At 44.0% G+C, this 16,029-nt stretch overlaps 2 protein-coding genes across 5 annotated transcripts in view; both read left to right on the forward strand.

Annotated features, from left to right (window-relative positions):
- The window catches only part of KANSL2 (KAT8 regulatory NSL complex subunit 2), a 295,431-nt gene that overhangs the window by 21,812 nt on the left and 257,590 nt on the right, over positions 1-16,029 (forward strand). The gene's annotated exons all lie outside the window — the stretch shown is intronic.
- Positions 982-7,503, forward strand: RND1 (Rho family GTPase 1). Its single transcript, XM_069092636.1, has 5 exons — positions 982-1,233; positions 1,917-2,004; positions 4,643-4,752; positions 5,895-6,029; positions 6,395-7,503. Exons 1-5 carry the CDS (start codon positions 1,114-1,116, stop codon positions 6,638-6,640), a joined length of 699 nt encoding a protein of 232 aa, XP_068948737.1. The 5' UTR covers positions 982-1,113; the 3' UTR covers positions 6,641-7,503.

A 16,029-nucleotide genomic window follows, 5' to 3' on the forward strand; every position in this document is an offset into this window, starting at 1 on the left:
ACCCAGAAAACCTGGGTGTAAATATGGAATAGCTTTGTTCCTTACTAGCAGTTGCCTAACTTCTCTGGACATCAGTTTATGTATCAGTCAAAGGAGGGGACAGAACAGTAAAGTCCTTCCTGGTGATCTGTAAAGTCTCCTTCAAATGTCATGTTCTCATCTAGGATACCCCTGACAATCATTCAGCTTCTGCACTTATTTTTTTCCATTTTTCCTGACCTTTCTCTCCCCTCCTCCCAATCATCTGTGTCATCTCCTCAAATGTGGGGAAGCATCTTACAAGTATTTTTAATTTCCCTGTGTGTGTGTGTGTATGTGTGTGTGTGTGTTGGGGGGAGGAGGAGATATTGGGAATTCCCAATGAGGGAACTCCTTGTGCCAACTCAGATCAACATCTGTTTTTTAACTTGGAGTTTTAGCCAGTTTGTTGCCTGGGGCATATTGAGAGGTCAAGTTGTGTTTTCCTTAGGTGAGTCCAGGAAGGCTTCTGGGAAGAAATGAGCTCAAAGATGAGAAGGAAAAGAAGCAGAGACCAGGGCGGGGAAGCACCAGGTGCTGTTTCGCAAGCCGGCTCTCCTGTCCTGGGATAGAATCTGTAGCTTTGCCAGCTTCTTTAAGTCCCCTCCAGAGCAAACCTCAGTACCTCCAAAAGTCCGGTTTAACTTAATTTCCTGCCTTCTGGGCTGCTTTGTTCGTAGCTTCCCATTCACTACTTGGCTGATGCGGTAAGTTAGCTTTGGTTCAGATTCCTCTCCTTTTTCTCCACCCCAGTATAAATGCAAAACGAAGCACGGGAATCCCCCTTCGGGGGACCAGGCGTCTACAGCTTTAAAGGGGGGAAAGGACTGGGGGAAGAAAGGCTCTGACTCAGCTCCCTCTGCCATTGGCTGTTGGCAGGACAGGGAAGGGGGAAAATCTCATTTCAGCGATTGGCTCTGAGGGGGGCCACCTCCTCCCGTGATTGGCTGCACCGTCAGGATATAAAGTGGCCATAGCAGCTTCTTCATCAGTTGGAGGGAGGTAGGGGAGTGGCGCGGGTCGGTTTCTGAGCTCTCTGTGGAGGCTCCCCTTTCCCTGTTTTAAGTTTGTGTCCCAGTGGAAGCCGAAGAGACCATGAAGGAGAGACGGGCCCCACAGCCGGCCGTGGCCAGATGTAAACTCGTCCTGGTAGGGGATGTGCAATGTGGGAAGACAGCGATGTTACAGGTGCTAGCTAAGGACTGCTACCCAGAGGTGAGCTGCCTGATGGAGGGCGCCCATCGCCCCCTCCCTTCCTGCCAGCCCGAGCAGAGCCCTGGAGCTACGACCCACTTAGCGCTGAGCGCTGGAGGCGAGATCCCCCTGGGACCTGTCCAGCTTCTGTCATCCTGCAGGTCTCATGCCTGTCTTCTCCATCAGCCCTCACTGTCCACAGGAGCCTGCATTGCTTCTTTCGCACCTCTTCTCCCTTCCCCGGGCTCTTCCAGTTTCTGGAAAGGAGTCCGAAGGAATTTTTAAGATTTTTAAAGTCTAGATTTTTCTCTTGAAACCCACCCCTTCCCTTCTAAAGGTTCTGATTGTGAGCAACTCCCCAATCAGGCTTCTGTTGTCTAGGTACTTCTGTTCCCTTGTAAGTGTGGAGAAGTGTATGCAGCTGGGGAAAAGAGAATTGGGCTCCCACCCTAAAATGGGGAAATGGAATGAAGGAGAATAAATAAGTAGATTTGACTCTCTTAATGGGCCAAAGGCTGATCCTGTATCTTAGAACAGTATGCCTGTTTACCTGGGATTCCCTTTCCTCCCATATCACCTGACACTACAGGAAGGTGGTAGAATGAGTGGCACTGCCCATAGAGGCTCAGATGAAGGATTGGGAAGCAAAAGAGCCTTGGGCAAAGGTATGACAGTGGCTCTTTCTTCTTTTTCTCATCCCACAGACTTATGTGCCTACTGTATTTGAGAATTATACAGCCTGTCTGGAGACAGAAGAACAAAGGGTAGAGCTCAGCCTCTGGGATACCTCAGGTAAGAACACTGTTTCCAAATGTTCTTCTGTCCCTACCTGTAGCAGCTGTTTTCTCTCTGGAGATGGTCCTCCCTTTAGTGGGGTTAGGGAATGGAGAGAAGAAAGGATGCTAGTTTTGGCTTTCACTTGGCAAGAGGGGAAGAGTCGTGCCAGTTGGATGGTCTTGGGAATGCAAAGTTGGCAAACCCCAGAGAGTTCTAGGGTTGAAGATCAGCTAATTGACAGAGCCTCTGTTGGTACTATAGCCTGAGCAGGCTAGCCATAGGAAGTCAAGGGTTGTAGCATTTAGATATGACATTGCTATCTCTCTTCCTCTTCCCTCTCCACCAAACTAAATAATAGATTGAATGAAGTATTTTAGGAGACAGTTATGATTTTTTAAAAGGGGGGGAATTAGCTTGTTGGAGGTACAGGGTAGGAATTAGATTGGGAGAAGTAGGTTGGTAATGTAAATGGGAGTGTGTGTGTGTGTGTGTGTGTGTGTGTGGTTTATTCTTCCCATATTTCATTTCAAGGATGGCAACAGTGACTGTAGCATAGCTACTGCAGCTCATGGATGAGGAGATGCATTATCTGGTGTTTGGGAGGGTGAGGAAATGGTGTATATTTAATGTAGAGAGCTCCTTTCCGAACAGTGGCTAGTGAAGGGTGGGGGTGGCTCTAAAGATGTCACTTACCGAAGGGGGTACAAAAGCAGACACCCTGTTTTCCCAGAATGTGGAGAAATGACGTCTTTGCAGCCCCATCACAGATTTTAAGAGCCATGTCCTCTGCGCTAGAAAAACCTTTGCTTTGCTTTTGACCATCCCAAACCTCTGAATGATTCAATGTCTCTTTCCTTTTTCCAAAATGTACCTAGGTCCATGATAAGGGATTAAAAAAAAAGGAATAGGGTAGAAAAAAAAATCTTTTTGCCTCCTTTCCCTGTCCCTCCCCTTAAGTGCTTTTTCAGGCTGAGTTTAAAGAGGACCTCTGTCAGACAGTCTCCTATTTCAGAAATATAATGCCCTACTCACCCAAAGCTCTATTGTGTAGTCTCTCCCCAAGCAGCTCCTCAGTGAGGACTAAATGGGAAAGGTGGCAGGTGGTCCAGATAGGGAGCTTGGCACTGTTGTGTACTCCCTTTTGCCTACTCCCAGCTGACCTGAAATGCAGAGGGGCTGCAGGTCTGGGCTGTGCATCTTCAGCACCTCCTCTCACACCCCCTCCAGGACTCCAACTGCAGCTCTAGGTTCCCTATACATAGCAGGGGAGCAATGGAGAAGAGGAATTTTCATCCATTCCCTGAGGCACCTGAAAAAATAGAAAAGGCCCCCCCCCCAGTAGTCCTCAAATTTCCTCTCTCAGCTGGGTATCCATGAGGAAGGAAAAGATAATAGGGCTGTAGAGTAAGCATCGTCCATATTGAGGGCAGGGGTTTGAAGCAAAGACCTGTTCCAGTGATTTACTTGTCAGACCTGGATGAGGGGGTCTGACTGAAGCTAATAAAATGGAAGGGTGCCCCCCACACCTCCACCATTCCCTTTGTGCCATAACGTTTTCCGTTTCCCGGTGCTGTAACGATATGACCCTACTTCAAAACAGGGCAGGGGTGCAGGGCAGAGGGTTGCCGTCCTTTCTCTCCTTTTCTCAGCTCCTGTCATAAGCTTGGATTCCCCCCAGTTTCCATGGTAATTTCGGGTGCAGAGAGAAAGGCTGCTTGCTATTCTCAGCACGGAGTGTCTGGGTTCCAAAGCTGATGCTGTTCCTTCTCCTGGGAAGGAAATAGATAGGCTGGCCTGGTCCCCAGTGTTCTCCCATATTGGACCACCCAGGCTAACAGCTAACCCCTTTCCCATAGGACCCCTCCTCTACCATCCACATCTGGCAGCTGTTGGCCCTTAACGTGTTTAATCTATATACTGGTGATTTACCTTATCCTTTTCTGGTGTGAGGGTATTTTAGAAGTTAGGGATCAAGGTCCTGGCGACTTGGGGCTCTCCTTCCCTCTCCCCCTTCATGCCACAACTTCCACAGTGCTGACCCCATGGTAGGGGAGCTGGACAGGTTGTTATGTAACCAATAGAGTCATCCCCTAAGGGGAACACTGGAACAGGAGGGAGGGTGAGGTAGATGAGCACTGAATAGACTATAGAAATAGATTGGGCCCTTTACAAGCCCTGGGCTTGGTGACATGATGTTCTATGAAGAAACTGCCTGAATTTTAGCACCAAATATACTGTTGAAGTTAAAGGAGCCTCAGACAGGGTCAGATTTCTTTCTTTCTCTGTCCCTCCTTTCATCTCTTCTTATACTCTAGGTTCTATTGGATTTGGGGGACAAAGGCTATTGATCTTTCCTCATTCCTCTTCCACCCTGCTTCTTCCTTTACATTTTTATAAAAGACCAGCTTAACTGCTCTGGGAAGACAAGGGGGAGGGGAACAGATTGGCATATGGGGGTAAAGAAAATATGTGCCTGAAGGTCCTCTCAGTGTAAAAAGGGAAAGGGTTTTTTTTGGGGGGGTGGGGTGGGGGCAGTCTACATATAAGAAGAATCCTTTGCTCTGATTTTGATAGTGGTGGGAGAGGTGGTGACAGCAATTCCCTGAATACACTAACTCTTCTTCCCTCTGTCCCCTTCCCTTCCCACCACCAGGTTCTCCCTACTATGACAATGTCCGTCCACTCTGCTACAGCGATTCAGATGCAGTATTGCTGTGCTTTGACGTCAGCCGTCCTGAGACTCTGGACAGCGCACTCAAAAAGGTGACACTCCAAGAATCCTGGGATATTAGAGCTGGAAGGAACCTGAGCTATCTTCCAATCCAGCCCCCGCTCCTTTATTTAAAGTTGATGAGGGAGGCCCAAATGAGTAAAGTTGCCTTGCCTAAGGGAGGGAAGCTGAGATGAAAATCTAGATCTCCTGATTGTCAATTAAGTGTTCTGTAATTCTCCCTTAGAGGCCTAGCAAACGGCTATCAGCAGAGGTAGGGAATGGGGTAAGAGACCATGGAAACTTCTAAGGGTCACACACAAAGGCAATAAAATCATCTTCATAGGTACCTATTTGGAAGCATTTTCTTTGGAAGCTTGAAGCCCCATTACTCTGGGACTGAGAGAACCTAACTGACATAGAACTAATCTGCTACTGAAGTGCTAACTTTTTTTTTCCTTTACTAAGGAAATACAGATTACTTATTCCCTAGCAAGGTCTCTTGGGAACTGCTCGTCCCCAGCTTTAGGGTTCTCTTCTTGGGTGCTTGGCTTGGGTCCTTTCTCTGGAGAGATATCACCGAGATGAACTTCCTCTGATAGGGGTCACAGAACCTATTCTTAGCTCCAGTTTTGTGGCTGGGGTCATGGGACCTCTATTTTTTGGTACTTTTGAATCAGACTATGGCCCCCTTTAAGGTCTCTTACTACAGCTGCCTTGGGTAGGTCATTTCCTCTTTTCCCCCATTTCGCTATCCCTACTCCCCACTCCCATTCTGTTTTCTCCAGGAAGTAATAGAACCCAGTGGTCAGAAGCCCTTGGTGTAGAGAAGGGGGGAGAGGGGGAAGTGAGTCATGGCGGTAGGCCTGTGGCCCAATCCTCTGCAGGAGGAATGAAGAAAAAAGGGAACTAGGCCTCCTAGATGAACATAGCTGTGGTATGAGAAGTCCCTTGGGAGGCAGCATGGCATAGATAATGACTCATGATTGCATATTAAGCACAGTGATAACTGTGAGTCTGCTGGAGGGCAGGGCTGCCTATGAACTCAGTGATATAAAACTTCCATTAGCAATTCTCCTAGTTTGTCTTCTTATTTATGCTATTTGTACTTAGCAGAGTTCCTGGCACACAGTAGGTACTCAATAAATATTCATTCCATTCTGTTCCTCTCTTCTCTGCCTACCTGGTCCTTCAGTGGAAGATGGAGATTCTAGATTACTGTCCCAGCACTCGTGTGCTGCTCATTGGCTGTAAGACAGACTTAAGGACGGATCTGAGCACACTGATGGAGCTGTCCCACCAGAAGCAGGCCCCCATCTCCCATGAACAGGTGTGTGTATGTGTGTGTGTTGTAGGGATTGGTTGTAATATAGGGTTGCCACAGTATATGGGAGCAGTTTACCTGCTGCCTTTAGATATAAATAGCAGAAATTTGGATATAAATAGCAGCTATTTAGAAGGTGGTTTAGCTATGGTCCACAAATCAGTCCCCCACATGGGCAGTAAACATCTGTTTAATGTAAACAAATTTCACAAGAAAACAGCTGAGTTGTTCCTTTGTGGTATCAGAAAAGGAATCTTGACTGCTCTCAGTCACCACTGGTCCTGGAGCAAGAGGGAAGTTAGGGTAAAGCCCTCCCAGAGCTGCTTCATATTGAACAATTTAGGGATGCTGGAATATTCACCTCTTCACAGGGTTGTGCCACAGCCAAGCAACTAGGTGCTCAGATTTACCTGGAATGTTCAGCCTTCACTTCTGAAAAGAGTGTCCACAGCGTCTTCCGGACAGCTTCCATGGTGTGTCTGAACAAGGGCAGTCCCCTCCCACCCAAGAGCCCAGTGCGCAGCCTCTCCAAACGGCTCCTGCATCTTCCCAGCAGATCTGAACTCATCTCTTCTACCTTCAAGAAGGAAAAAGCCAAAAGTTGTTCCATTATGTGAAGGGAAGGTGTGGGGGTGGGGGGGGGTTACCTCCCATTTCCTCCCACTTCCTCTCCTAGGGAGAGGAGGCATGGGGAGAGGGAGGATGAGACATTTTAGGACACCAGACATGAGTTTTTTCAGATAGCCAAGGTGAGGGCTTAGAAAGTGACAGGGATGGTACGGGCCCAGGACAAGGATCTGATACAGAAGGAGAATTATCACACCCCAGGCCAGGCAATAGAGTTCCGTAGGGGGCCAGTTTACTCCAGTGCCCTCTGCCTAGAGAGAAGGAAAAATATGGGGGGGTGCAGGAGGTACTCTGGCCTCACGGGCCCAGGGTCAGGGGTCTTCATCTTCAGCATCTTCCATGCAAGTCTGGGAGTCAGATAAGGAAGACCAGCTCCCCAGTTCCCCTCCCAGGAGACAGCCAGGGAGTTGGGGATGCACAGAGTAGGCAGCAGAGGGGTCTGCCCTGGCAGCTTAGCTTGGGTACTTCCTAACTGAAGTCAGAAGGGCTATGGTTTAGTCAGAACCATTGAGAAGGAAACTCATCTCTTTGCACAGCCCATGTCTCATATAGATGTGACATTAAATATCCATATGCTTCTCACCCAAGTCCCCAGGGTCCAAGGGAGAAGCCCGGACCCCCTTCTCCTGCCGGAGCATGAGGTGGGAGCATGCTGCCAGGGCAGGGGCAGGAGGGGGCACAAGTTTTCTCAGCCCTCTTCGGGGGCAGCACAGGTGGAATTTGTTTTATAGACTTTTGTCTTTGGAGTTGGTTAGTTGTGGGGAGAGGGATAGGGGAGTGTTTCAATCTGTTACATGTTCTGTGTTTAAAGAAAACTTATTTATTAATGAAAAATATAACATATGAAACCAGGCTCAGTTTTCTTGGTTACTTTCTTTTCCCTATGTTGACTGACCTTTAATAATCTCCCTGTCCTTCTTGCTGTTTCTCTCTGATGGTTCTCTGGGGAAAAGGGAAGTAGCTGGTCCCTTGGGGAAAAGGGAAGTAGCTGGTCTAGGGACCTTCCTCTAAGAGGCTAAACACACACTACCTAACTTAATCTTATTAGAAAGTTCACCTCCCTTCTCAGTAAGAATTACTGCACTGGCAAAAATCTAGTATTTTTTTTCCCCTTGCAAAGTTTTTGGTATCCATTGCTCTCCCCTTCTCATCGCTCCTTGGCTTCCTTTAAGTCCCAGTTAAAACCCCACCTTCTACAGGAAGTGTTTCCCAATCTCCCTTAATTCTAGTGATTTCCCTCTGTTAATTATTTCTTGGTTACCCCATAGATAGCTTGTCTGTAATGTTTGTTTGTTGCCTCCCCCATTAGATTGTCAGCTCCTTGAAGGTCGGTACTATCTTTTGCTTCTTTTTGTACCCAATAACTCATTCAGTAAACATTTATTAAGTGCCTACTATATGCCAGGCATATATATCCCCATCGTTTAGCACAGTGCCCGACATATAACATGTGCTTAATAAATATTTATCGACTGACTGACATAGGGACAGCTTTATGGTCACCCTTAAGGTCAAAATAGTTCCATACTCTGTTCCTGGGGGTATAGGAATGAAGCCATCGGTTCCTTCTACGGATGAGGAATGAAACAAGTCATCCTTCTGGTCTTACCTAAGTCTTAGGAGTGGGGAGTTGTAGCCCTTCCCTATACTGACTTTATCCTAGTAATCATAAAGCAGAAACCTTGACCGTCCCTGGGCAGAAGTTGTATAGAAGAAACTGGCATGTAGTAGTTTATTTTTACAATATGGGGGGGGGGGGGGGTAATTTCTGCTAGGCATGCACAGGATCTCTCTGTTCCTGAATAGTAAGTGTTTCAGCACAGTTCAAGATGGACCATTAAAGAGAATACTGCTTTCTCTCCTCCTTACTCCTGCCCCTGCCTCTCTTGTCATCCACCTCCTTTGGGCTGGCTCCCTTGGCCCCTTCATCCTGTCACAGCACTCTCAAGCTCTGACTGCCCTCCAAGGCCATGTGACCAGGCTGGCTTTGGTTCTAGTATCCTACAGGTATGAAGTCTGGCCAGACTTTATCCTAAGAAAGGGACCCTCTGCTGGTGCACTAGATTAATGACACTTCTGGAAGCCCTTTAGGATGCAGGCTTGTGAAAGGAATCAAAGATCCTTAACATTGCAAGTTACTTTGGACCGGGGGAGGGGTGGACACCTATGTCTGGGCTGCCCTGGACTCTGGATAATTTTGTATATATAGACATCTTGTACAAGTGGAGGTCAGAAGTAGTTTAGGGGCTTTGATAAGGGTAGGAGGGCAAATGCTCAGCTCAGCTTTGCCCAGTATCTCCTCTATGGGACAGTTCATCAGTGTGGTTATATGAGGCCCTGGTTTTGTTGTTATACCTGGGAGACAGATTAAGCTGGCATGAAGTTGTCAGCTTGATTCTATTCTAATCCTCGCTGGAGCTGACAATCCTTGGGTGGTCTGGGCTGCCCAACAGGTGCCTTCAAAGAGAAAAAGACACCTCAGAGGCATGGCTGTACAGTGGAAGAGCCCTTGGTTCAGATTCTGCCTTAACACTTAAATAGCTGCTTGACCATAGGCAAGTCACTCAACACGGGACCATATATTTTAAGCTGGAAAGGATCTCAAAACTCTCATTTTACTGATAAGGAAACTAGGACCTACTCTGTTTGTGTGACTTGTTCAAAGTCACACAAACAGTAAGCCTCAGAAGCAGAATTTAAACCCAAGTCCCATGACTGAGTAAGAGTTCTTTCCACGGTGCTATTCGGAACTTATATTAGGATATGGGTGCAACATTGATGTCCAGGGACTTCACAGCAAAAACACCTTAGTCTGAAGTGTTATGATCTTGGGAGAAGCTGAAAATGTCAGGTTTCTCACTTCTGTAGGCCCTGTGCCTCAATCAATTTTCAGTAAAATATAAGTTCCTCGAGGCCAAAAACTGACTTATTAGGGTTTCGTTGCTTTTGCTTCCCTAGTATTCTAGAGTATGCTACACATAAGTATAAACTTGTTTTTTAATTGAAGTAATGATGGAGTGTTAATACTATTACAGTCATGTAAAAAAAGACACTAAGAAAAACTGATTGCTATTTCTCTTTGTTCAGAATGTATTTAAGTGCTTTAATCTTGGAACTTGTTCTTTTTTCTTTGAGTTACTACTGTTCCCTAAATTGCAGTTAAATAGCAAGTGTTTATCAAGGACCTAAATATGCTCAGAACTAAGATAAACAGAGAGGGAGGGGAAATGGGAAAGTAGGATCTATAGTAGTAGAAGTCAAGTTCCCATCCTCAGGGAGTTTACATTGGGGGCAGGGGGGAGAGGGAACCATCCACCCACAACACAATTAGTTAGAAATAAAATTTCATAAAAGCTGAAGAAATGGAAAACACAAAAATTTTCTCTTAAGTGGGAAAGAGGAAAAAGTAGACTTCGGGGGGAAGGAATTAAAATACAAAATGATACACTTATTTTTATCTGTCACTTCCTTAGTTGTAAGAACATAAAAAACGTATTATGATTTTGTTCATAATGTTATTTCATATAATGGATTGAAATGTATTCAGATAATTCCAAATGTTCATATTTTATTCAGTTTGGATTTTTTCCTCCAAAAGTTCTATTCCAATACCTCATTGTGGCCTGGTAGTAACTCTTGCTTTTCAAAGAGGTACATCAGCAAAGTATAAACTCTGCATATGTCTGCCACCCTGGAATGTTTGGGTCTGCTGTGTGAGTACTGAGCTAACCTACTACACCAATAGGCCATGGCAACCAAAGGAAGAAAGGAAATTTTTTTTAAAGGCCCTCTTCTGGTTCTACAGTGACCAGTGGAGTGCCAGAACAGAGGGCAGAGAATGCTAAGTTTCATACAATTGTTATAGACTCTATATGTGAAATTACTATTACGGCCAATGAAATGACATACTATTTGAAGAACTATATACTGCTATTCTCCAAATAAAGCCAAAAGATAAAAAAAAAGTTCCAGCTAAATGGAAGTACGGCTCACAGGTTCTCCTAGAACAGGCAAAAATGTATGGCTGTTGGTGGCAACACAGTCATGAAAATATCAAGGGATCCTTTCAAAAGCTCTCAAAGAGAGGAAGCAACAAGAATGGAAAAAGAATCACTGACATAATTTCCTCCAAATAATTCACACAAAAAAACCCATCAGAGACTGCTGACCCAAATACGTATTTTCTCATCTTCCTAAAATCTGTATAAGGATCTACAGCATTGATATCAAAGGGGTCCTCGATGAAAATGAAGCCAGTTAGGCCTCCCAAAAAATTTTGTATAGCAGATTACATCTTTACAGTCTCACAATTTCCACAAAGCTACAGAGGGTACAAGGTCATAAAGTGTTTACTGATAACAAAACAAAATTGGGTTTCACAAAGAAAAATGCAGTCTCAAATTGTGGAAATCTTTTAGGATGCAAATATTTACTCCTTAAACTTTTAAAGATCAAATGTATATTTAAAGCTGTAATGCTTACCATGTGATGATTACATTTCTTAAACAAAAAAGTACCAAGTAAATATGGGTTCCAAAGATGTTACTCTACTTAAAAGTGCATTTTATATAGATTGTTTACATTTCAATTAAGTTAATCCATAGCACAAATGCCTTTCTCCCTTTTTATAGCTATGCATGTTATACAACTTTGATATATTAATATCTCAATGGAACTAAAAATTAGAGTTGATTGACTTCCAAAGAAAATTATTTTTAAAAAGGTCCCTGATAGGATTACCATAAATATTTATTCCCCTGAAGACTTCTAAACTATGATTCAATTCAGAAAATATTGATTTATATTACACAAATATATAAAACAAGCAATCTATTATCAGTAAAAATAAAATTTCAAACATTTAAATTGAATAAACTTCTAAAACAGTCTAGGTAGATTTCCCCTTTTTACTATAATAAAAGGAAAGTTAAGTATCCAAGAAATAAATTTTCTTATTTTAGTCAATAAGTTGCTCAAATTCAGTGAATTCTTATAACACACTAAACAGTGGAAAGGGCTGCTTTAGTTGAAGTTCTTTAGTAAGCTTGAGGGGACTACAGGGCCTCAGTCATCAGATAACTACAATATTAGATTAAGGTAATGGGCATCACAGAAGGAACTTCTTTTAACTGGTTTAACTGGTTAAATCAGTCATACCTCTTTAGGCCTATATAAAAGCAATTTAGAATTGCTGGAGGAGCTGGATGCACTTTTGGCAGATATGTGAATTGGTCCAAACATAGAGAAAAGCAATTTGGAGTTATAGCCAAAAAGTCACTAAATGGACTTGCCCTTTGACTAAGCAAAACCACTAGCAATCAACAAAAACAAGTCATTTATCAAACTACTACTGTATAAGGCACTGGAGATAAGACAAAGAATGAAATAGTCTCTATTCAGAAGAAACTTACATTCTGCTACAAGACATATCCCCAAAGTGTCCAAAGACAGAGGGAAAGGACCCACATATTCAAAACTATTTATAGGAGAGGGCAGAGCCAAGATGGAAGAGTAAGGCAGAAACTCACTTGAGTTATCCCAAATTCTCCTCCAAATAACTTTAAAACAACACCTTAAGACTAATTCTGGAGTAGCAAACCAACACAAAGATGAGATAGAACAATTTTGCAGCCCCAGACAAAAGGTCAACAGGAAAGGTCCGTCTCACTGAGGTGCGAGAGGGAGCAGGGGCCTAGACAAGCCAACAAGAAACCAAGTCCCAGTAAAACAATGTAGGCCTTTGGGGGCAACTGAAACAATAACGACTCCTGGAGCTCTCAGCCCACAGAAGGTAAGGGGGCCAGACAACTAATCAGAATAAGATTATGGGAGACTCTTGGTTGGCACTGGGTGCAGGACACTGTTGCATTGCCAAATGGGGACCCAGTTCTCAGTCCTGGGTGAGGAGGAGCACTAAGTACATTAGAGAGTGTGGTCCAGGGTAGAAAAGAGTGCTTGTGGTTGCTCACAGACCAGAGCACAGGCCAGCAGAGCAGTGATCATGCCCCTCCTTATATCGTACCACCTTGGAAGAACTGAACGCTTACAGGTCCCCAGAATTAGCTCGGAAAACAGCAGTACAAAAAAACCAAAACCTTGGGACAGTGCCTCTTCCACCTTAGCAGCAGAGTCCAACTTTAACATAAAATTAAAAGTCAAGAATGAGTTGGGAAAATGAGCAAACAAAAACAAAGAATCTGACCATAGGAACTCAAAGTTTTAAAAACAAATGTTAAAAACTGTTTTTACATGCAGCCAGGAAATAAGATATACAGGCAATTAGCCAGGCAAGATCATTTAAGAATTATTGGATTATTTGAAAGTCACAATCATAAAAAGAGCCTAGACATCAAATTTCAAGAAATTATCAAGGGGGCAGCTAGGAAGCACAGTGAATAGAACACCAGCCCTGGAGTCAGGAGAACCTGAGTTCAAATCCAGCCTCAGACACTTACCACTTACTAGCCATGTGACCTTGGGCAAGTCACTTAACTCCAATTGCCCTGCCTTCCCTCCTCCAAAAAGAAAAAAAAAAAGAAATTATCAAGGAAAACTGCCCTGATATCCTAGAACCAGAGAGGAAAATAGAAACTGAAAGAATCCACCTATCATGTCTTGAAAAAGACCCCAAAATGAAAACACTCAGGAATATTACAGCCAGATGCCAGCAGCTCTTTTTGTGGTGGCCAAGAATTAGAAATTGGGGGGATTTCCATCAATTGGGGAATGGATGAACAAGTTGTGGTATATAATTGTAATGGAATACTATAAAAAATGATGAGCAGGATAATTTCAGAAAAATTTTGAAAGACTTATTTGAACTGATGCAAAATGAAATGAGCAGAAACAGGAGATTATATACAGTAACAGCAATGTTGTACAGAGATCAACTGTGATCAACTATTCTTAGAAATATGATGATCCAAGACAATTCCATAGAGCTCATGATTTTTTAAAAAATGCTATCCATCTCCAGAAACTAATAGAGTCTGAATGTACAGTGAAGCCAAAAGGATACCAAATGTCCTAAAATGAAAAAGCTTTCTTCAGCTATAGACTAAACTCATAAAGATAACATAATACCTGTGACTCACACCACAGAACAATTTCAAAAGGCAAGTGTTTCACAGATAACACAGAGGAGGCACTGGAGGTTTGGGATTCCAGCCTCTAACAGGTTCACTCTCAATCTGGTCAGACAGGCAGACACCTTTGGAGGGGTTAATAATCCGCTTTATTCTAGTCTAGTCTTCTTAAACGGTTGCCAATAATGAGAGTACAATTCCTACAGCATTCCCTAATCACCCTTCTCTCAGGGACCAGTGGGAAGGGCGAGGCAACTACCCCTAGGTCTCCATGGGATCAATGGAGACAGGCACACTTGTGCACTCCCCTAAATCCCCTCAAGCCTCAACCGGGGCTCGTTGAGGCAGGTACATGCATTCCTATATTCATTACCCATAGTTTCCCCCATGGATTCCCCTATGGATCCCCCCATGGGTTCTTCATGGTTTCCCCCACTCACTGACTGGTTGCCCATTTGCTTTATAGGGCAACACACAAAGAAGGCATCTTGCCAACATTAAGCTCACAAGTTAACTTTAGCAATATCATCATTCTGCGCAAGCATAGTAAATATCAGTTATATCACCCCAGTATCTCACGGTGCAGTCGAAATAGGACTGTCTGTGATTCTAGAAATTACTATCTAGAATCCTTGGGGGCTACTCTGGGAGTTATCTAACACCTGGAAACTAGACATTGCCATGGCCATGAATCCTGAGAAACTAGACTCTAAAAGGATAACAAAATACTCCTTACATACAGCAAGTTTATTAAAATTTAACATCTTTGAGACTGTTTCCTCAGAAACAAAGTAAAATAGTAAAATAAACTAAAACAGAAGTAATAATAATACCTGTAGTATCTACCTCCAAGGGCTATCACAAGGAGATAAAAAGGAGATAATGTTTGTAGAGAGTTTAATTTAATTTGATAGCATCTCAGGAGTAAATCAAAACAACTCTGAGAAAAGTTGGTCTTCACTTTTTCTTTCAGAGTACAAAGAAGGGATCTTTCTCCAAGCAAAATCTTACAGTAGTAGTAGCATGTGGGTGTAGGAGAAAAGATCCTGTACTCGACAGAGAACCTGCAAGGAGTCCAGCTCTGGAGTAAGAGAGTAAACCAAGAGCAAGGAGCAGAGAATCCATGCATAGTAATATCCTAGACCAGAATGAAGGCTGAGCCACAAGCTGGAGAATGTGGAAACTACAGACACCAGATACATAAAAGACTAGGTCCTGGGCAGCCAGGTAGCACAGGTAACACAAGAGCACCGGCCCCTGAGTCGGGATGACCTGGGATCTAATCTGGGCTCAGACACTTAGTACCCACCCAGAAACACCTGGCCGTGTAACCTTGAGCAAGTTACTTAACCCCAATTGCTTTAAAAAAAAAAAAAAAGACTAGGTCCAGGAAGCCTTTCGAAAATAGGCACCCTGGAAGCCTTGCCCCTTGAGATACCAATGAAATTGTAGGGTTATTTATGTATACATGTTATATTATTATATAGCATAAGATATATTATAATTATATATGATATATAAGCCTCTTTTATCCCCCTTTATCTTTGCCTCCCACAACGCCATTCCTTCCCTTTAATTTCCTTTGCCCCAAACTCTACCTTCTCCAATCGTTCTTTCTCAGTGTCCCCTAGTCCTTGGCCTTATGTGTTCATATTCCCAACCCCATATGGCTGTTGAAGGTCCTTGGAAGGCTAATTAGATCATTCTCTGCCTTTTTCCCCCTCTCCCTTTTTGTCCAGCCTCCATTACTAATGTAAAGGAATCACAGAATTGGAGAGACTCTCGATCTGGCCCCACACACAGGCAGAAGAAAGCCCACTGTCACATCTCCAGGTCTAGGAGGTGTGATGAAGACGCAGACGCAGAGGGTAGCAGCCCACACCCCCTTGGGCCACACAAGAAAGCAAGCGAACTGCTCTGTGTTTTGGGGGTTTTTTGGGGGGGGTGGGGTGGACTATTTAAAGAGATGAAGATGTGCCCAGTGCTTCATGAATGAAGACTGCCTCCCCCCCCCCCCCCAAAAAAAAAAGGACCTGGAGCTTGAACTTCATGATTATACTTCCATACAAAGTGTCTTTGGGCTTTGCAAAACAGGTGGCATGACAACTCTGCCTGTCTAGGCAAATAAAAATGGCTCCACTTCCTTCATTTTTAAAAAGAAGGAGTGGGGCATCACGCCAGATAAGACCTTTTTTAGCTCTAAATTCTTCATTGTGGGACCCCAGAGCAAGCAAGACTCAAGTGTTATCTTAGTATATCCAGGGTACTACACCATCCTCTAGGAGGCGCCCTGG

The sequence above is a fragment of the Petaurus breviceps genome, unplaced genomic scaffold, assembly GCF_028583685.1.
Source record: "Petaurus breviceps papuanus isolate PSGF00001 unplaced genomic scaffold, PetGlider_PUasm1.0 191, whole genome shotgun sequence".
NCBI classification, from domain to species: Eukaryota; Metazoa; Chordata; class Mammalia; order Diprotodontia; family Petauridae; genus Petaurus; species Petaurus breviceps.